Source organism: Paroedura picta, chromosome 2 (genome assembly GCF_049243985.1).
Source record: "Paroedura picta isolate Pp20150507F chromosome 2, Ppicta_v3.0, whole genome shotgun sequence".
Classification (NCBI taxonomy): Eukaryota; Metazoa; Chordata; class Lepidosauria; order Squamata; family Gekkonidae; genus Paroedura; species Paroedura picta.
This window is the reverse complement of record NC_135370.1, coordinates 110,040,170-110,062,635: the sequence shown is the minus strand read 5'-3', so window position 1 is coordinate 110,062,635 and position 22,466 is coordinate 110,040,170. Positions and strand designations below refer to the sequence as shown.

Here is a 22,466-nt window from a genome sequence, read left to right as displayed (position 1 = left end):
ATCTGTGATTATAATATTTTTGTACCTGAAGGCTAGTACAAGGGACACTCATGGCAGTGAAGTGAATACTATAATACTGTGTCTCACTGTATTCAAAGCTACACCAGGCAATATCTAGCAATAAACTGAATCCAGCATGAGAGGATATTAAATAATGTAAGAGCAGGAAATTCCATTTGTTTTGGAACCACAATGAGGGCTGGCTATACTACTCTTTTGCTTGGTAATAATGCATAGTTCATGTTTTTTGTCTAAACTTACATTCTTCCATAGGGGAAGATCCAGAAACCCGCCGATTACGAACTGTCAAGAATATAGCAGATCTCCGGCAAAACTTAGAGGAAACCATGTCTAGCTTACGGGGAACCCAGGTCTCTCACAGGTAGTGGCATAAATTGCTTCTTCATTCTTCATGGTGGGACTTGGTGTTGCTCATCCTTGACTCTGACTATCTGTTTCTGAGAAATGATTAAGAGTGATGTGATAGACATTAAGTTGGCCAAGTGTGTATTGTGCTTTATTTTTGTTTTAAACTGAAAGTCCAGATTCTGACCAATTATTACGGACTGATTAAGAATCATTTCATTAGTGGAAGGAACCAGAGAGAGGAAACTGCTGCTGCCTGAACCCAGAGCAGGGTTCGTTAAATGCTGTAGGTGGTGCTTGAATAGAGATGTGCAAAGGTTACCCCTGAAAATGCTGCTGAGGTTTCCTCATGAGAGTCTTCAATGCACTTTAAACAAATCTATAATTTTGTGTTTAAACAACCAGCTGAACTGTGTTTGACCTATTTGATAAGGCACATAACTTGAATTCCTACATACTCGCTGGACAAACAGAGTCTTATAATTTTATTAGTAATATATACACAGGTATGATTTTAAAAAGAAAAGCAGCTGTTAGGAATAACCAGGAAATGTTCAGGAATATTAACACAGACACACAAAAAAGTTGGTTTATTACATTTTATCATTTAATGCAGGGGTAGTCAACCTGTGGTCCTCCAGATGTTCGTGGACTACAATTCCCATGAGCCCCTGCCAGCAGTTGCTGGCAGGGGCTCATGGGAATCGTAGTCCATGAACATCTGGAGGACCACAGGTTGACTACCCCTGATTTAATGAGCTTGCAGTTTTAAATAGAGGAGTGCATTCAAGAATACCTTATATGTATTTCTCTGGTATTATTTAAGTTGATTACAGATTATTTTATCTGATCAGCTACCTGAATAAAAGGCTTTCATTTGGGCATGTTCAGCTATGCTAGCTAGCTGGGGTGGTGGGAGCTCTCAGTTCCCACCACCCCAGCTGATCCTCTCAGGTCTGCATGTGGGGGCTAGAAACTTCTCCGCCACATACAGATCCTGGGGACAGCTTCTGCTTTATGGACCCTTAAAGCGCCTCAGAGCAGAAGCCTCCCAGTGGGTCTGCAAATGACAGGGATATCTCAGCTCCATGCTGATCCCTACAGTCAGCTTCTGCTGTGGGGCAGTTTAAAGGGACTCAAAAGAGCTTTTTAGAAGCTTTGCCACTGCTTTTTTCTTGGTATTTTTCATGTTGGGTCTATTGTACCTGGAGGGAAATGTGATTTCACAAAAATATACTACCCAGTGTTGGAATCTGGCTTTTTTTCAGGAATGCAGTAGACCCAAACTGAAAAATACAGGAGTGGGGGTGGAATTGTACACGTCTTATTTTAAATGTATATATCAGGATGTTTTGTGGAAAGTAGGTTAGGACATCATGAAAGCAATGTGGCATAATTATAAAATATCTGGCGCAGAGTGGTAAGGCAGCAGACATGCAGTCTGAAAACTCTGCCCATGAGGCTGGGAGTTCGATCCCAGCAGCTGGCTCATGGTTGACTCAGCCTTCCATCCTTCCGAGGTCGGTAAAATGAGTACCCAGCTTGCTGGGGGGTAAATGGTAATGACTGGGGAAGGCACTGGCAAACCACCCCATATTGAGTCTGCCATGAAAACGCTGGAGGGCGTCACCTCAAGGGTCAGACATGACCCGGTGCTTGCACAGGGGATACCTTATATTTTTAAAGAAAATTAAGATTTGTCCCCTTCCCCTACCCAACCAGCCCCCTCATAAAGTGGCCAATGATGGGGCTGGAGGGGGCGGGAAGGGCAGGGAAGTGGCCCCAGCCATTCAAACCTTTGCAATCTGAAGCTCCTCTCACTTTGAGCTGACCTGTACTGGAGGCGGCTTAATGAGCGATGTGGGTGTTTTTGATTTAACTTAGAGAGGTCTAACTTGGCCTAATACCTTACTGCAGTCTCCCCACAAAGCTTGGGGAGTAGAAGAGGAGCACCCAGACACAGCCCGGATCTAGTTCAGTCCTTGTTAAATTTAGTCAAGGTTTACATACTACACCCACAAATTAAATTATCTTTTCATTTAATAAGCTATTTATTTTATTAGTGTTGCTATGAACTCTGTAAACAAGTGGGAGAATATTTAAGAGATTCTTTTTAAATAATTTAACATTCACTAGGGTTTGTGTGTGAATCTCCCATCTAGGTAGCTTTCCTTCTCTACTATGCAGGATCTTGGGTGCAGATCAGTTTGTAGTTCTTTGAGGTCTCCAGGCCTCACCTGGAAGTTGGCAACCAAAGCAATACAGATCAGTTGTATCTGGGTGCTGTGACTTCTGGGCCATAACAAGGAGATGTGACCATCTGACATCCCTTCTGGTGTGCCTCAAAAAAATTCAGGTGTGCCTCCTCAGTTAAATGCTCTTGTCATCTGCAGAAAGACTGCTATATTTGCCCTCCATAAGAACTCACTGTCTAAATATACTTGGATAGAAAAACATTTGTATATATTTAATCCAACTTCAATATGAAAAAATAGTATTTAGCCTAAACATTAACTGTATGTGATATGGTGAGATTTGACATTTGTAAGAGGATACCAGGTTATAAGACATAGAATTCAAGCTGTTATGTTGACTTTTAGAGGTGAAAACCCATTACTGGATAAACATAAAATATCTTGAAATGCTGTTTCTGTTTCTTAAACTAAAAATGTCCAATTTAGTGCTAAACTACATACTGCCTTACAGGATTTTTAGAGTACAGATTCAATTAAGTGCCTACATCACAGAAATCATATTTTAAACTCTGAACCTGGCCCACATATAGACAGAAAAAGCTAAAGAACGGGGCCAGGTGCACACATTTGGCACTTTTATGTAGATCCCAAGTCTGCAGAAAAATCCCCCAGAGGAAAAAAAAATTAAACATTTTGATTGGTTAAAAAAATCATGAGCTTCCTTGAACGGTCTGGGCTGCCATTTTGGAGAAGGCTAGAGTAGCCCCTGCTGCTGCATAAGCCAGGCAGGGAGGGAAGAAGCCATGGGGGTCCATACTGCCTCTCCATCACCTCCACAAGCCAAGTGGAAGAGCAAGCAGGTGGCTGCTTCTCTGATGCTGGCTCTGTGGGCAGGCAGGCAAGGGGAGGAAGCAAGAGCCAATGCTGCCCCCCCCCCGGTCTCATGAGTTAAGTGGGCCAGTGTGGCAGTGCTACAAGTGTGCAAGCGGGGAGAGGGAATTCCTCACCCCATGAGTCTCAATGGCCCCCCATTTGTAATATTATAGTTTATACATATAATTATCACATTGAAGTATATTTCCCCCCCCCCCCCCAATGCTGAAGACTATTGACTGCATGACATATTAATGCTTCACGTTAACATTGTTATGGGGAAGAGTAGCCTTGAGACTATTGACTGATCGTATTCAAAACTTCATAAAACATGTCTCTGTTTTCAGGCCCTCTCAGAAATGGAGAGAGGCCCAGATCACTTCTAGGTTTTGAGGCCCCCTAGTTATGATAACAATAAAAAATGATGACACATGATATACATAAAAAACAGATGATGCAACTTATCAAATAGCAAAAATTAATAAATCTCCAAATTTGAGGCCCACTTTGACCTTGAGGCCCAGGACCAATGTCTTTTCTCCCCTGTCTGTTATTGCTGTCTCTCCTCCCCTTCCCCGATTTATTAAAGCAGAAGATGATTGACCAAGGGATTGTGCTACCATTACTTACACTTGTGAACTGTGGCCTGGATCCTGGATATGTGTCTTGCTTTTAGAAGAGGAGATGCTCTTCACTAGTTTCCCCCTCCTGTTGCAATCTCTCATGGTGGTCGTGAGGTAAAATTTTAGTGAGCATAGAAGACTGCATCAGGAAGGGGAAGAAGTGGCACATGTTTATGCTGCTCAAATGCAATTGAAAGAAACTTGCCCTATTTCTAAAAGGACAGTTGTGTTACTGCTTAAGTTAAGCACTACTGAAATCATGTCATGAATAAATGTCCCTTGCTCTAACTTTGCTGAGTCAGTAAAGGCATGTGACAGGTAGAGGTGAGAATGCTTGTTTTTAGGATTCTATTAGCCACTACAGCTGTGGTCACACCCTTGTCATTTGATTATGACCTTGCCGTCAGTGCTATCTATAGTATTATCAATCATGTGGGGCTATCTGTAAATCGTAGGTAGAGCTATAGCAGCATACATAGCCCTACCCAAGAGAGACATGATAGTCATGTGATGTATCATTTGCTGATATATTGGGGAGTTAATCTACAGAGGCTTTGAATGCTGAAGATAGCAGGTTCAACTGCTGCTACTTTCAATTGAAAGAACTCACTAAGAAAGGCTGGGAAAGATTTGAGACAATGAATCACTACTAATCAGAATACTTACTATTCTAATTAATTATCCCAATGGTTGGTCTCAGGAGCCTGTTCACATGTTACATAGGAAGCATGTACCTCCTCCATCTGTGTACCTCCTCCATGTGTGTACATCTATTTGCACAGCATCACAGATCAGATCGTCTTCTAAAGATGAGGAAGCTTATTCCAATATGACTCAGCTTAGGTGACATCTTTGAAAATGTGCATGGTTATGTATAATTACATACTATTCACAAAAAGGCCACTGTAGAAGTAATGCTCAAGGTGGCCCATCCTGAAGCTGTTGCTAATTTCTTCAGATTTCTCCTTTACACATTTGCACCACTAGAAAAATCCCTCCATATTTATGAGGTATTTTTAACCTTTTTTTTTGCCTGAAATCTTCTGTGTTCTTAATATCTCTTATACTGTTCATTCTTTATTCTGCCCAGCACCTTGGAGACCACCTTTGATACCAACGTCACCACTGAAATAAGTGGCCGCAGTATTCTCAGCTTGACAGGAAGGCCAACACCCTTATCTTGGAGACTTGGGCAGTCCAGTCCCCGTCTGCAAGCCGGTGATGCTCCATCAGTGGGCAATGGATATCCCCCAAGAGCCAATGCCAGCCGGTTCATCAATGCAGAATCAGGGCGCTATGTGTATTCAGCTCCTTTGAGAAGACAGCTAGCATCTCGGGGTAGTAATGTTTGTCATGTGGACATCTCAGATAAAGGAGGTGATGAAATTGATCTAGAAGGTATCACCATGGATGCTACAGGCTATATGAGCGATGGAGATGTTTTGGGCAAGAACATAAGGACTGATGAAATCACAAGTGGGTAAGTACATTCAAGACTTATTGTTTATGGTTTCATTTATTGTTTTGTATATATATATCTATCACATTTTCCAGCACAGATTGGCTCCCAGTCCAACTTTGAACAATTAAAAAAAAATCTCATGAAGATACAATTGATAATGTTTGGGATACATAAAGGTAAAGGTATCCCCTGTGCAAGCACGGGGTCATGTCTGACCCTTGGGGTGACGCCCTCTAGAGTTTTCATGGCAGACTCAATGCGGGGTGGTTTGCCAGTGCCTTCCCCAGTCATTACCGTTTACCCCCCAGCAAGCTGGGTACTCATTTTACCGACCTCAGAAGGATGGAAGGCTGAGTCAACCTTGAGCAGCTGCTGGGATTGAACTCCCAGCCTCATGGGCAGAGCTTCAGACTGCATGTCTGCTGCCTTACCACTCTGCGCCACAAGAGGCTCTTGGGATACATATGTATAGCAATCTCTTCTGGTTTCTCACAGCTGATGATATAGTCCAAGGTCTAGGTTCTTCCCTCCAGCACAGCTTTTCTCAACTTTTTTACCATTGAGAAACCCATGAAACATTCTTGAAGAAACTCCAAAAGTTATTTCAGGCCACACTCTCCTGCCTTGACCCCTGGAAGTCACTTGTCACCAGAAGTGACATCACCAAGATACTCCCACCAGACGTGACATCACCAGGCCACTCCCATAGCAGAGGAAGTAACAGCACAGAACTATTTTCAGAGAATTTGTGGACAGAATCATACCTGCACTCTGGGCTGGCTACCAGTTTCTTCTTCTTCACCAAAGTGTTGCCTGCAGTGGGAGGCTATAGAAACAGGGTTGAGGCAGGCCTATGTTACTTCATCATCTTTATCTCCCCCCCCATGCCAAAAGTTCCTCTGAATCTCAAGAAAGACCTTCAAAACCAGCCCTGTACCAGCTGAAAAACACTTCTTAAAATTTTGAAGGAATTCCTCTTTTTTTTGTTTCTGTTTCCTCTCTTTATTCCTCTTTGAATTACGCACTTGAATTTCCTGCTTAAATTTGGAATGAAAGATGGAGAAGCAAATTCCAGTTAGGGAGTGGGGTTACTTACTCATCTCTAAACTGCATTGTTTATTCTACCCACGAGGGGGTGCACATTTTAACTCTTGGCACAGAAACAGCCTATCTGCTCATGTTCAAAGTCCAGACTCTTTTTTTGTTTGATGTTTGTTTATGGGTGTTGGTTTGTTTTCTGCAGTTTAATGCTGAAAATTCACCACTGTCTTGGTGGAGCTTTCATACAGAACATATAGTTTATGTTGTAAAGTTTTTAAAAACTAACAGTGAAAGGTTTGTTTAAAGTGAATCAGTACTATGGCAATATGTCTACACAAGAGGTAGTTACTAATTGGGAAATGGCGGCTTTCTACAAGGTGTTATCTTTATCCTCTTGTCTTCTGTGCTAGGAATGAAGCAGCTAAGAAACAGACACTGACAGAAATAAAATATGCTTGTTTATTTACACAGTCAGACCAATATGAGAAGAAATTTAACATAACAGCATAGTATACAAACTGATTTCTTGTACAGATGTTATGTACTAAATCAGATCTCTGTCACCCTGATCTTTTCTCCTACCAAAACTGGATGAATTTATCTCAATCAGCAGGAAAGCTGCTTCATGTCAGATATATGTATTCTTAATGATTTAAGTAGCTAAATGTTACAGTTCATCTTGTTTAAATTAGTGAGCCAAACTATAAAGAATGCAGAAATCCATCATGATCCCTAGCTAGTCTCATACAGGATGAAATTCCTTTCTGGCCCCACATCTAGCAATCAGCTGGACACACTTCAGGAAGCACATCCCATATGTTGAATTTGTATGTTTCCAGATTCATACATGGAAGTGACTTCTGCCTTGCAAAGAATATGTTAACCTAAATTCAGAAGTGTGCCAGTGTTAAATGCATGTAAAATTAATGCAGCTAAACATTTTTTAGTTCTTCGACAATGGCAGTTCTTGCATTTGCACCATCCTAAATTCAGTCAGTGGATGTTTATCCAGCCTCTCTTGAAGCTGTCTATGCCTGTAGCTTCCATCACTTCCTGTGGCAGTGAATTCCAGGGGTTAATTATACTTTGGCTGAAGATGTATTTCCCTTAATCTGTTCTAAACCTACTGTTCATCAATTTCATTAAGTGCCCACAAATTCTTGTATTGTGAGAAAGGGAGAAAAATTCTTCTTTCTCTACCTTCTCTATCCTTTGTAAACCTCTATCAAGTCACCCCTCAGTTGTTGTTTCTCCAAGTTAAACAGCCCTAACCTCTTCAACCTTTCATCATAGGGAAAGTGTTCCCTCTCCTTAATTATTTTAGTTGTCCCTTTTTGAATCTTTTCCAATACTATAGTATCCAGTTTGAGGTGCAGTGACCAGAACTGTACATAGTATTTCAAATGAGGCTGCACAGTAGATTTACCTGTATGCTGTCCAGTTTGTGTTCAAGTCCCTTCCTAATAATCCCCAGCATAGCACTTACCTTTTTTATTGCACTCACACTAAAAGTTGATACTTTCAGTGAGTTCTCTACCATAACGCCAAGATCTTGCTCCTGGATAGTTACCATCAGTTTGGATTCTATTATCATGTACCTATCATGTACCTATAATTGTGATTTTTTGCTCCAGTGTGTTTCTCCAGTGTGCCCACATTGAACCTCATTTGCCATGTTGATGTCCACTCACCCAGCCTTGACAGATCCCTCTGGAGTATCTCATAGACCTCCCTGGTTTTCACTACACTGAATAACTTAATATCTTCTGCAGTCGTAGCCACTTCACTGCTTACTCCCAACTCCAAATCATTAATGAACCAGTTAAAAAGTACTTGACTTAGTACTGAGCCCTATTGTACCACACTGCTTATTTGTCTTGCAGGGGGTATTTGTCACCCCTCAATGAGGACACTAACATAACTGCCACTTGGTGTAAAATTGGCCACAGCCTTTATTATCCCCGGTAAGTGAGGCAACCAATGGAGAAGGATCTCGCCCTCTTATGGTCAGCCAACCGCAAGGCAGCCCCAGTCAGCTGGCTCCCTCTTGACGGGCTTTCTGGCTAGCCAGCCTAAATCTCCTGGAGCATCAATGCCTGGTGACCTATGGGAGGTGACAACCTGATAAGAACCCAATGGGTGTCCACCTCTCTCGAGTTCTAGCTGCCACCCAGAATGTCAAGCTTTTCCCAAGCTCAGTGTCCACTCAACCCCTTATGGGGGGCCCCAATCTAGGGGAGGCCAGCACACAAGCTTGGCCATTCCCCCAAAGATCCTTCCCAATGTACCACCACAAGCTGTGACAAAATACAGTTCAATAAAATAACAGCACAAGCTAACACTGATAACTGTTTCAACATATAAACCCACATATAAGTCAATCCCAAAATTGAGGGAGGGAGGGTTCTGACACAGTGACCACTTAGGGGGAAAAGAGGCTGAGTGCACTCCTCCTCCCCATATAAGGACATGCACCTCACCTCCACCCCCAGCCAGGGCTCCGCACATTCCCACCACTTGGCAGGATGGGAAATTGCGAGTGCGGGCTTCGTGCCCACTTCGGTGCTTCTCCCCCAGCCGCGGCAAAAGGCACCCTTGTCCAGACCCAGGAGCGTTTATGCTTACTCTTTGTTTCCTATTAATTAACTAATTTTAATCCACTTATCCCCTTATCCATGTTCAAGCCAGACATTTGTGAGCAGTTGAAGCACAATAATTATAAACAGAAGCTAGGGCCCACTACATTAGGGCAGATTCCAGGCCAACTCTAGTAAATGCTAAGTAAGGCAAGGTAGATGATATCCACATTCTGCTCATTCCTAAGCACAGTTCTGTTTTGAAAGATGCCTTACCCCCTACAATATCTCTTCAGGAAAACTAGTAGTTTATACTAACTGTTACCACACTGAGGAGTTAATCTCGCGCCGCCTCCTGCTTGCAAACAAGCACTTGGAAGCTGCACATTCGCAAGCTTTCTGACAGGAGATCCCTCCCCACATTTTCCCTCTGCCTCATCATGGCTTTTTACCTCCTGACAAGGCAGCAAGGGAAAATAACATGAACTTCTACCCCTGCTCCTTGGCTTATTGGCAAGCTACCAATCCCAGCATAGTAGTTGTTTAGGGGACTCAAACTTCCTTCCCACTTGAGCCCCGGCATTATTTATTTTTTAAAATAAATAATGCATTCACACCGCAACAGAAGAGCATTTTTAAAAATTAATACTTCAGCTTTGCTATGTAGAAATGTCACAACTATAAAGCATTCCTCCCTCCCCCTTTGGGATTCTTGGTGTTTTGGTCTCTATTTACATTTGGGTAGATTTGTGAGAGGCTAGACATGGTAATTGGACCCCGAAGAATGTATTTGTGTGACCAGTAAGGCTGAAAAACAAGGAGCATAGATGCCTAGTTGATTGGGAGAGGTTTGCTTCATTACATGCCCCCCCCTTCCCCGTTAAAAGCCAAATGCCAGAAAATACAAATGGGGATGTACCTTGGCTGCCCAATCCCAAAACAGACAAGGACAAGGAACAGACATTTCATCTTAACTTGGGGACTGTAGCTTTGTGGTCCTGCAGCAATTCGGACCACATCATTAAAAAAAATCATCACAAGCTGGAAATGGAGAGTGGAGGGCGTGTGCAAGGATGGGATAATGTTAGCGAGACTGTTGTGTGTTTCTCCCTCAACACAGGCTTGCCCCGGGTTGCTCCCCAAAATGAGGTGCAATAAGGACGGGCAAATCCAGTTTGGGTGATTTCCCTCATCCTGAGGCAAATCTGGACAAAACTCATGCCAGCCCCTGCATAGCCTCAGGTTGCTGATGACGTCATGTAGAAGCAGTCCTAAAGCCTGCCAGCAACTGGAGGCTGTCCAGGAGCAAATACTCATGCAGAAATGGTTACTTTATTGGCTAGATATTCTTATTTAGGAGTAAGATTTTGTGACTCTTAATTTTAGCTCTCTATTCTTGGTCAAAAGAATACTAGTCTGGTTCCTGTGCAGCACAAGCAGAACAACTCTGTCTCCTTTGCCCTTTTGGTGTACGGATTTTTGCCCTCTTATATTGTGTGTCCATGGGTCACTGGACCCAAGGAACATTTTGAGGTCAGTGGGGGGTGGCTACAGGAAGAGAAGCAATGGCTCCTCTTCCTCAAACATTAGTGCCTTCTGATAGCAGAAAGGGAGATTAGGATCCAAGCCTTTCTTTGGAATACTATTTTAAGAAAACTTAAGAACATCATTATGAAAAGAACTCTTCAACACTCAGTAGTATAGCAAACACATTACTAGTCTGTCCCATGTTTCCACAAATAAAGTAGTATAAGACTTTGTTTTGCAATGTTTCTTGTGCTAATATTTACCAGGCAAATGACCTTCAGTTGAAACTTCACTTGGAACATTTTTTTTCCAGGAGACCTTTAAAAAGGGTTTGAATGTTTTGATCAAAGGGATGGCTTCAGTCAAGTATTTATATGTGCACACACTCCAGTTACTTGCATCAGAAATATATGAATAGGGGTAGGAGAGATTGGGATCGCACGCAGCTTTGACTTCAGAAACCCTCAGAAATTGTAGGTCATTAAAAAAAACTTCCCCACAGAGGTGTGCTTGGCCCCCTCACTTTCAAAGATTTCTTCTGACACACATGTGATGCACTCTCTGTGCAGAGTAAAAAAATAGGTGAGAGTGGTGTTCCTAGATATTAAATATCTTAGAAGGTGGGGCTCCAAAAAGAAACACTATACCTGTATTTGTTGGGGCTACACCTAACAGATTTCCCTTGACCACCCAGCTATACTTCATCATTGGTTTTAGATAAGAGCACATTATTTAATATTATTGACCACTGAGGAAGACTCAGTAGAGTCGAAACACGTTTGGTCTGTTCATGTGCAGCTAGATCTGCATAGTTTTTATATATTGGTGCACTTTAATAAATAATTGTTAAAATGTTATATTGTTTTATAACGAAGGGGAAGGGTGGTCAGAGGCTGGAATGTAACCTCCACATGTAAAGGCTGTGTGTGTTGGAATGACGCTTGGGATTCATAGTGAAGGCAGCTGTGCCCATTGTGTAATATGTGTTGGTTCTTCAAATACATCTGTATAGCTAGTGTACAAAGTGCAATGCTGAACTAGGTGGGTGCCAAGGTCATAGCTTGCCTAGGGTGCCAAAACAACATTAGGCCAGCCTTGGATTGGGCCAACATATCACATACGTTTGGAATTTTGAGTCACCATACAAAAAAAAATTGGGAACTAAACCACTGTTCTAAAACCCCAAGGTTTTCCCAGGGAACTCACCTCAGGAGGCAAGGTACCACCCCCTTTCTCACTAACCCCTCCACCCATCATTCCACCTCAATCACAGTGCCATCCTATGTACACGTAATGGGGAGTAAACATTGAAATCCATAGGCCTTCTGAGTAAACATTCAGGGGAATACACTGATGCACTCTTCTGGGCCTTCCTGCCTATCTTACCTCTCTACTCACTCTGCTCCGTAGGAAATATTGTGCACTGATCATATTGTGCACTATAGGCCCTTACATTCTCTCTCTCTCCCTACGTCCCCCCTCTTTTATTCTGCACAGTAGAGTCAGGTAAGGCACAAATAGTTTTAATAAAATATCTAGAGTCTTGTTACAATGTTTCCAGAATATATTTCTGGAAATATCATTTTATTAAAATGATACACATGCCCTTCTCAGTTTTCTGTTTGGGAATTAGAACAGTCTTTTTCCACATGCATGCTCCTAGTTTTCACTTGGGCAAGAGCTCTAGCACATATGGAAATGTTGCACAAGGACCCATCTTCCTGAATGTAACTATTAGTGGAACTGTGGAATTGTGCTGGAGTACAGTGCAGTGGCTTCAATTAGGAAAGGAGTGGGAAAACTCCTTTCTGTAGGAAAACATTGCCAAACACCTGATGTGTAGATGTGCAAACATTCTTTTAAAATTTCCTTTATATCATGGTCAACAGAGGCTTAAAAAATCTGTAGTATTTTTTGTATTGTGTATCCATGCTTTTATATTAACTTTATAGGCTATACATGTGGGATATTATTTATATTTATAACACACAAATGACATAGTGTTGATGTACTGGCAAATAACATTGAATAATACTTTCATTTTGTGTTATATATTTGTTGCATGCAAACAGAAAATAAAATTCATGGGCTTAATTCATATAGGAGAGTAAAAACAAAGCAGAGGTGGGGGTGGAGCTGAAATGGCAAGGATTAGAAATTCATGTCCCCAGCCTGATCATCTGAACTTTTGAACTGTAATCATTTATCTAGCTAGTCATAAATGACTTAGGGAAAACTGTGACCATTGTCTATATGATGATTTAGTTATATGCCTGGCCAGCTTCTCATTGCAGTAACTGAAAAGAAGTGATAACTTCTGTTGAGATTTCGCTTTTTCTCAGAGCTCCATCTAGTGGTTGGTGATTTCATTAGTAAATTTGGATTTCAGTGGGAAGTACCCGTTACCTACTATTTCCTAGGCAATGCTAGTTTTCAGAATGCAATTGAAAACATTAAATCCCATGTTACAGTCATTTTATATTGCTTACAAAAGTGCAGTACCTGCTAGTTACCTTTTATTTAGTGTGAACTGTATTCCATGTATTATATTGGACAAATATAAAAACAGATTAGGTAAGTACAGGCATTATAGTTTCACCAAGCATTTTTTCAAGATTCCTGTAAAGTATACCCAGTAGGCACTCACTTATTAGCCATACAACTTTGTACAATATTAGTGTGTTAGGTCCTGCCAAGTCACTTCCAACTTGTGGCAAACGTATGAATTAACATTCTACCAAACAGCCTATCATTTTGTACACTAAACCCCACTTAAGTGAAAGAATCGCATACTGTTTTATTGCTTGGTTTGTTTTGCAAATGGTAATCTGCGTTCAATAAAAGTGTGGCTTTCAGCTTGACAGTGATGTAGCAATGTGTGTGAAAAGGTTTGAGAGGCTTAAACATTAACAAAACACAGAGAAATATGAATTTACTGATGAATTGCCAAGGTCCATTTAGTCAAGCACTACGTCTCCATCCACAGCCAGCCAAATCAAATTCGCTCCAGTTTATATCTCATAAAAATGACAGATTCTGTGTTATATTCACTGACTAGCCTCTTTGATTGTCAGCGTAACAATTGAATTTGAAGTTGTTGGTGTTTAGGGCTAAACAATACACCAAACTTACTTTTAAATCATGACAATTGTAGGAGAACACAGAAACTTCATCTCAGCAGTGTTGATTTTGGATTTTGAACCAGAATATAAATAATCAGAGTATTAATCAGAGGACCAGTGTTTGTCCAAAAGGAAGTTATTCTATTTGTTAGTCAGTGTCACTGTATTGCAGTGACAATACTGGATCATTCTTCTGTACTGGATAATCTAATCTAATGTATTTTGTGGGACATACATTTTTCTATCTCTGGGGTAAGGGTGTTACCTTGCAGAACTGTACAGCCAACTAATGCTCCTGGACTAGTGTCTACAGTGTGAACAGATGTTTCTGTAATATCTATTTCATGAGTCATTCCTTTTGGATGTCCATAATTCACAAGAGAAAATGGGAATGCCATAGTTTCACTAGGAAATTATTTTGGCTGTTGTTATCCATTTAAGCATGCATTAAACTGTATTTGAGAAATACATGTAGAATGTATCCATAATATGTAGTGTTTGGTAGAAGGGATAACATGCCTGTACATTGGCACTGCAGTTAATGGGGAACCTACATGCTCAGAAACAGCATCCTTCTGAGTATCAAGTGCTGAGATTTAATTGCAAAAGAAAGTTATTGTCATTGTGCTCTTTTTGTGAACACCCAAAAACATCTGGCTGGATAGTGTTGGAGACAAAATACTGGATCATTATTTGAACATGGCAAAGCAGTTCTTATGCCCTAAACAGTTATTCCCCAGTGTATGTGTACTGCATATCATTTGTAAACCCCATTTGTTTACAGATGGATCTCCCTTCAAGCATTACAGTATTCAACACATGATGGGCACATTGAAATGACATGCTGTGTAAAATGTAGAGCAGCATTGAACTGGAAATTCTTGGAAAAGAACTTTTAAAGCATATTACTGAGCACTGAAGTGGCATTTCATTGCTTTAAATAAATGTTATAGTACCCATGGCCTACTGAAATGGCTACCATGCAGAGAGCTGCACCTTTACTCATGCCAATTTTTACTGCACCTTTACTCATGCCAAATATCGAGGGTTATATCAACTCCAGGATATCGTGGGGGAAAGGTAGGATCACTCCAGATCAATCATGTTTGTAGCAGATGAAAAGTTTAAATTGGCCAAAATCAAAATGGAAATCGTATTCAGTGTAGATGGCAGGAATTGAATAAACCTGGGATTGTAATAAAAGCTCCGTGCAGATTCAGCCCAGGATTGCTACATAGAGACTGGCAATGGAAACCACCTCTGAAAAGCTCTTGCCTTGAAAATCCTATAATAGGGACCTCCAGTGTGGTGCCCATGGCTGTGAAATGCATTAAGAAAGAGGGCAAGTCCCATTGGGCTTTTGCCCAGCAAGGCTTATGATTAGCCATTAGAGATTTAATAGGCAGTATAGTGGGTTTTTATGTTACTTCGGCAGCAGCTGTCACCACAGACAAGGATCTTCACTATATGACTGACATTAAACTGTTGCAGTTGGAATTTTGTGGTTGTCTCCATCTCCTGCAGCAGTCATTTTTTTTGGCTGCACCCATGATGCTGTGCCAGAATTCCAAGGGTACTTTTGAGATGTTGAGTTTGAAGAAATCAAATAAATACACAAACAAACAAATTAAAAAAGGTTATTATACAGCCACTGGCCATTTCTTTTCTTGAGTTGCCTCATCTTGGAATGGCAGGTCTTAGTTCTTCAGAATCCTGCAGGCTGACAAAATTTGAGGCCCCCTGGCAATATTGGCTTTTGGTTAAAACAGAGTAATGTATGACTATAAGTGGATAGCAGGGGGCGTTAAAATGCTGTTTCTTTAATATGACATACTTTATTAATAGGTAGTCCAACTAGATCACTAAACAAGACCTAATTGTTCTGTCCAAAATGCACCTCATCTCCTTAAAGAAAAGAAGCTCCTTAATAAAATACCTTTTCACATGCATAACTTTAATTTTCAGCTAATTTCAGGCAGATTTGTATTCATTGTCCTTTCATTTGTCAAAGTTATGCAAGATCAGGAGATTAGGAATCCATTTTCCTTTTAAATATACAATTAGAGGCAAAGAGATTCTTTGAAGGTCAAAGGGAGTCACAGATGAGGATGACTTAGTTCTTAGACTAGCTCTGGTTTTTGTCCCATTCACTGTTGAAACTACAAATTTCTATGTTGTAGAAATCTGTGGGGTGATAACCAGCCTTGAAGATGTGCTGTGGTGTTCGGTCACAAGTTCATGAATAAGCTAGGTGTGTTTGACTACAGATAAGCATGTGTCCGGCTAGTAAAGCAAGATAGAGAATGAATTCACTTGAGTGTTGGGAACATGGGCAAGATACTGATGTGTGGCTGGTCCTTATGTTGATGGATGCTGCTCGGCTGCCTTGATGCTCATGACAATATTGTCTGGAAAGCATCACTTGTATAATTTCTACCTGACATACTTTATACTAAGGATTGTATTTTACAAATTGGGCCCCCACAAAGACTAATAGCAGGCATTTCATTTTCCTTATATCCTTTTCTATTATTATTTATTTAATTTATAGACCGCCATTCCCCAATTTGGTCTCACAGCGGTTCACAACATAGCATTAAAATACAATAAAATCTCCAATAAAATACCCCCAACTTACATCATACAACATGTATCATACATACAAGTGGCAATTTTCACGATTCCAATCCCAATTCCTCCCTCTCTACATTCAGCATGGTAGGTAAGGTAACATTCAAAGAGAGTGGGAGACAGTCCTATAGGTCTTAATATTCACAATCTCGATATTAGAGATCTCAGTGTTGGAGGGGATCCACAGATGGACTAACGGACGATTGCCCTTGCCTCAACCATATGCCTGGTGGAAGAGCTCCATCTTGCAGACCCTGCGGAAAGCTGGTAAATCCCGCAGGGCTCTTAGCTCTTCTAGGAGCTCATTCCACTAGGTTGGGGCCAGGACCAAAAAGGCCCTGGCCCGGGTCAAGGCCAGATTAACATCCTGTGGGCCCGAGACAACCAACAAATTCATACCCACAGAGCGAAGTGCTCTGTGGGGGGCATAAGCAACCAAGCGGTCCTGCAGGTAAGTGGGACCCAGGCCCATATGGCCTTAAAGGTCAATACCAAAACCTTGAACCTGACTCGGAAACAGACTGGTAACCAGATGATGGACCACTGGCTGAATATAGGCCCTCAGAGGTGTTCTAGTGAGGACTTCAATATGGGTGACTTCAATTTCCCAGATGTGTGCTGGAAACAAACTCTGCAAAGCGTCCTCAGTCATGCAACTTTCTGAGCTGCCTGGCTGACAATTTCATTTATCAAATGGTAGATGAACCCACAAGAGGTTCGGCCATACTGGACTTAATATTGACCAACAAGCAAGAGTTGATGGATAAGGCGAAGGAGGTTGGGGACCCTAGGGGGAAGTGACCATGGGGGCAAGGAAGCTTGTAGCCAGATGCGGATGTTGGATTTTCGTAGGGCAAACTTTAATAAACTCAGAGATATGATGAGTGTCATACTATGGACAAGAATGCTAGAAGGGAAGGGAGCATGTGAAGGGTGGGCGCTACTCAAACAAGAGCTATTGCATGCTCAATCCATGACTATCCCAGAAAGACGAAAACACTGCAGGAGCTCTAAGAAGCCTATTTGGATGAACAGAGAACTTCAAGAGGAACTAAGAAAGAAAAGGGAGATGTTCAGGAAATGGAGGGAAGGACAGAGCTCTAAAGAAGAGTACCTACAGGTTACTAGGGACTGTAGATTAATCATCAGAAAGGCTAAAGCTGAGAGTGAGCTAAGATTGGCCAGGGAAGCCCACTGTAACAAGAAAAGATTTTTCAGTTATGTGAGGAGCAAACGTAAAGTAAAGGAGGCAATACGCCCACCGTTGGGTGCAGATGGACAAACTCTAACGGAGGATGCAGAGAAAGCAGAAAGGCTCAGCGCCTATTGTACATCTGTTTTTTCCCACAGGTCAAAGGGTTTAGGCACATCTAGAGATGGCAGTAGCCAAGGGATAGTGTCTGGGTGGCAGGTGGACATGGATAGAGAGGTTGTTGAGAGGCATTTAGCTGCACTGGATGAGTTCAAGTCCCCTGGGCCGGATGAAATGCACCTGAGAGTGCTCAAAGAACTTTCCGGAGAACTTGCACAACCCTTGTCCATCATCTTCGGGACCTCTTTAAGGACTGGAGATGTCCCAGAGGACTGGAAGAGAGCAAACGTTATATCAATCTTCAAAAAAGGGAGGAAGGATGACCCGGGAAACTACAGACCAGTGAGTCTGACCTTTGTTGTGGGGAAGATAATGGAGCAGATATTAAAGGGAGCGATCTGCAAACATCTGGAGGACAATTTGGTGATCCAAGGAGGTCAGCATGGATTTGTCTCCAACAGGTCCTATCAGACCAACCTGGTTTCCTTCTTTGACCAAGTAACAGGTTTGCTGGATTGTGGAAATTCGGTTGATGTCGTTTACTTGGATTTTAGTAAAGCTTTTGATAAGGTTCCCCATGATGTTCTGATGGATAAATTGAAGGACTGCAATCTGGATTTTCAGATAGTTAGGTGGATAGGGAATTGCTTAGAGAACCGCACTCAAAGAGTTGTTGTCAATGGTGTTTCATCAGACTGGAGGGAGGTGAGTAGCGGGGTACCTCAGGGCTCGGTGCTCGGTCCAGTACTTTTTAACATCTTTATTACTGATCTAGGTGAAGGGGTGGAGGGACTACTCATCAAGTTTGCAGATAACACCAAACTGGGAGGACTGGCAAATATTCCAGAAGATAGAGACAGAGTTCAACAAGATCTGAACACAATGGAAAAATGGGCAAATGAGAACAAGATGCAAAATGGGCAAATGAGAACAAGATTTAATAAAGACAAGTGTCAGAAAAATGAAGAGCATGCCTACTGGATGGGGGTACACTTCTAGGTAACACTGTGTGTGAACGAGACCTTGGGGAACTTGTGAATTATAAGCTAAACATGAGCAGGCAGTGTGATGCAGCGGTAAAAAAGGCAAATGCCATTTTGGGCTGTATCAACAGAGGCATCATATCAAGATCACAAGATGTCATAGTCCCGTTGCATACAGCACTGGTCAGACCACACCTGGAGTACTGTGTGCAGTTCTGGAGGCCTCGCTTCAAGAAGGACGTAGATAAAATTGAAAGGGTACAGAGGAGAGCGACAAGGATGATCTGGGGCCAAGGGACCAAGCCCTATGAAGATAGGTTGAGGGACATGTTCAGCCTGGAGAAAAGGAGGTTGAGAGGGGACATGATAGCCCTCTTTAAGTATTTGAAAGGTTGTCACTTGGAGGAGGGCAGGATGCTGTTTCTGCTGGCTGCAGAGGAGAGGACACGCAGTAATGGATTTAAACTACAAGTACAATGATATAGGCTAGATATCAGGAAAAATTTTTTTACAGTCAGAGTAGTTCAGCAGTGGAATAGGCTGCCTAAGGAGGTGGTGAGCTCCCCCTCACTGGCAGTCTTCAAGCAAAGGTTGGATACACACTTTTCTTGGATGCTTTAGGATGCTTTGGGCTGATCCTGCGTTGAGCAGGGGGTTGGACTAGATGGCCTGTATGGCCCCTTCCAACTCTATGATTCCAAGATTCCATGACCCTGGCACCCACATTTTGAACCAGCTGTAATTTCCGAATCAGAGACAAGGGTAGGCCTGCGTAGAGAGAGTTACAGAAGTCTAATCTGGAAGTGAGGAGAGGTTTCCCCCACTACTTCCTCTTTCTTTACTTTGGTAGCTACATAACATCTCCTGCTTTCCTTATTCCTTCTTTCCATGCTACCCACCCACCAGTGTACCTTTATTGGTTTCCTTGTCTTCAGTTTTCTTTTTCTCTGCCGACCTCTTGCTGGGAAATGCTCAGGCCAGAATGTACAAGGGCCACCAGTGGTGAACTGGGATGAGCTGTACAATGACTGTTGGTGCTAGGCTGGGCAACTTGTGCACTAGCCATCATCAGGCCAGGCCTAGTTGTATGATGGCCACTTATGGGCCAGGCCTAATTGTGTGAAGGCTGCCTGTGGGCCAGGCCCATTTGTATAGTTGCCTCCATGAGGTCTAGCTGCAGTGTTGCCACTGCTGTGCCAGGCTCAGTTGGATAGATAGTGAGTTTGTGGCCATTGCCACTAGACATATCTCCAAGGGGCCTGGCTCCATCAGAGGACATTACTTGGGATATTTTCAAAGACATTTTGCCCTCCCCCCCCCCCGGCTTTGATTTACAGACACCAAAGCTTGGAACGCTCAGCAGTATTGGCAATCTCCAAAACAGCAGCTGAGTTTAATGGGCATACTTTTCTTAGTTACAGGTAGTGTTCCATTATTTGGGGAAGTTTTCATTCATATATTTCTGATTTTATTCTGTAAACCAGGAACTTTGTACAGACGTCTGATGATACGCTTTGTGCCACACTTCTGAAATAGATTGATAGTATTGAGGTTTTAAGATTATATTCACCATGCACATTGACCCATCCTACAGCAAAAGTGAATAACTGATGGGATTATAAGGAGAAAGGATATTAATAATAATCAATATTACTCCATTATTATACATGATGATCATTTTAGATGAGAAGCTTTGTTGTTTTGTAGCCTCAGAATAAACAGGAATATAGTGGCATTTATTCCAGCATAAACTTTCATTAGTCACATCATAGATGGCAGGCTTATTGGGCATGACTTTTCAATCAATGGTAGATTGAGGGGGAGGGGGAGAGACATGGGGTGAGCATCAGCAATAGTGTGACATAATTAGTGAGGAAACCTGAATGTGACATCACAGACTGGCTCCCAACATTGTAGCTCCGTGACTCCTTTTCTGATGTTCCTGAAATTTCAGGAGCCATTCAGAATCCAGACACCCACTTATAACTGCCAACAGATGTTTCTTTGCAAAGTCTAAACTGCAATGTAGCCCAATTCTATTGCAATGTAAACTCTGTAAGCATTTTAACATTTAATCCAAGGGGCTCTCAACTGAGTTCAAAATAAATGAATGCTGTTTGGTGAGTTCCAAAGGCACAGTTTGGCACAGAATAACAGAAAAGAAATAACTGTAAAAAATGAAGAGGGTTTAGAACTATAGTTATATACCATATAAGGCTACATTATTCCAGCATGACTAATAATAATTTGAATGTCATCTATTTTATCTTCCCTGGATATGCTGTTTGTTTGAACTGCTCTCTCTCATGTTGGAGCAAGTTCATTGCTAATTTTGTGAAAATATTTTGAGTGTTGTAGCAATGTAAATAGTACAGAGGAAAAGGGAAACCCAAGTTATTTTAAGTTACTGCTAAGCTATCCCTTGAATGACTTCAGAGACCAAGGATCTCCCCTGATTTTTTTAAAGGTTGTTCAGTTATAATATTTCTGATGCTGTTGCTACATAACTTTGACATTAGTAGTAAAGGGGAACTTTTTTCCCATTGCTCCACAGAGATTGAGTGTCTGTACACAGTTTGCATTTCATTCACCTATATTGTAAGGGTGGCTTATAAAATATCAGAAGGGAAGGAGAATTTCTTTCTGTGCGCACTAGATGTCAAAAGGAAATAGATGCAACATATGCTGTTGCCTTTTATGTCATACATTTTAAATATAATATTCTTTCTTCCACACTGGAACTGTCCACTAGAGGGAAATGTAATCTTAGAGTCAGTAGACTTCAGCAGGACATACATTTTGATACAGCCTGGTTTTCCAAAATTAAGAATAAAGCAATAATACATACATAGCTCTGCATCTGGTCAAAAAATATGCAAGCAGAAGTTCCTGTGTACAAGATTCTAGTTTCTTTTTCTCCACCCAACATACTCTCTTCTATCCCCCCAAAGAATCTTTTTTGAGCTTTTCTTGGTCTTATGCAAAAAAAAAAAAAAGGACAACTGAATGATACTTCTGTCTGCCTTCACTCAGTTGTTCAATTTTGGATAGGCTGAACCTTGAAATGACCCTAGTTGTCTAGTTCTTTATTTCTTGGTTTTTCCTATAAGGCAGGGCTTGTGGTCAGACTTTACATTCCAGCCTTTAATGAGAAGGATGGGATTGGCCAGGAGATGCTGGTCAGTCAAGAATGGTGTAATAGCAGTGTGTGAGAATGAAACTATGCTTTGGCACAACATTTTGCCAGGAAACAAATAAAGGAAAAATAAATATATGAGAAACTGTGGTGTTTGTTTATGGATGCTTGTTTATCATATTTCTTAGGTCCTTGAATTCATTTTGTACATAGGATACTTTGATGTTTTAAGAACCCAAATGTTTGCTTGACTTCAAGGACATCATGTCCAATTAAAGTTATGCATTTCAGTAGGGAAGCCATTTAGGAGCTTGTAGATAAGGAACTGAAAGTCTCATCTAATACAATAGCTATAGCAAAACAAAACAAAACAAAAATGTTTTGATGTTGTTAGATGAGTGGTTTAGCTAACCTGACTCCATAAGCTAGCACTATGCAGCTATGTGCGTTGCTGACACTATCTCAGTGCCTGCCTTTTGAGCCACAATGGCTACGAAATCACAGTGGTCATGTACTAGCCTCCATACTGAAGGAGTGGCAGAACAGCATCTCCATGCATTTAAACCGATACCACAAGGGGAAGGAGATGACCAGCACAGGGATTTCAGTGAACAAGAGC

At 41.6% G+C, this 22,466-nt stretch overlaps 1 protein-coding gene across 8 annotated transcripts in view; it reads left to right on the top strand.

Annotated features, from left to right (window-relative positions):
• The window catches only part of NAV2 (neuron navigator 2), a 342,897-nt gene that overhangs the window by 172,167 nt on the left and 148,264 nt on the right, over positions 1-22,466 (top strand). For all 8 annotated transcript variants that reach the window (XM_077322039.1, XM_077322036.1, XM_077322035.1 and 5 more), the window contains 2 exons: positions 274-382; positions 5,148-5,537. In XM_077322039.1, the coding sequence (XP_077178154.1) occupies positions 274-382; positions 5,148-5,537 (499 nt within the window). The remainder of the gene's footprint in view (positions 1-273; positions 383-5,147; positions 5,538-22,466) is intronic.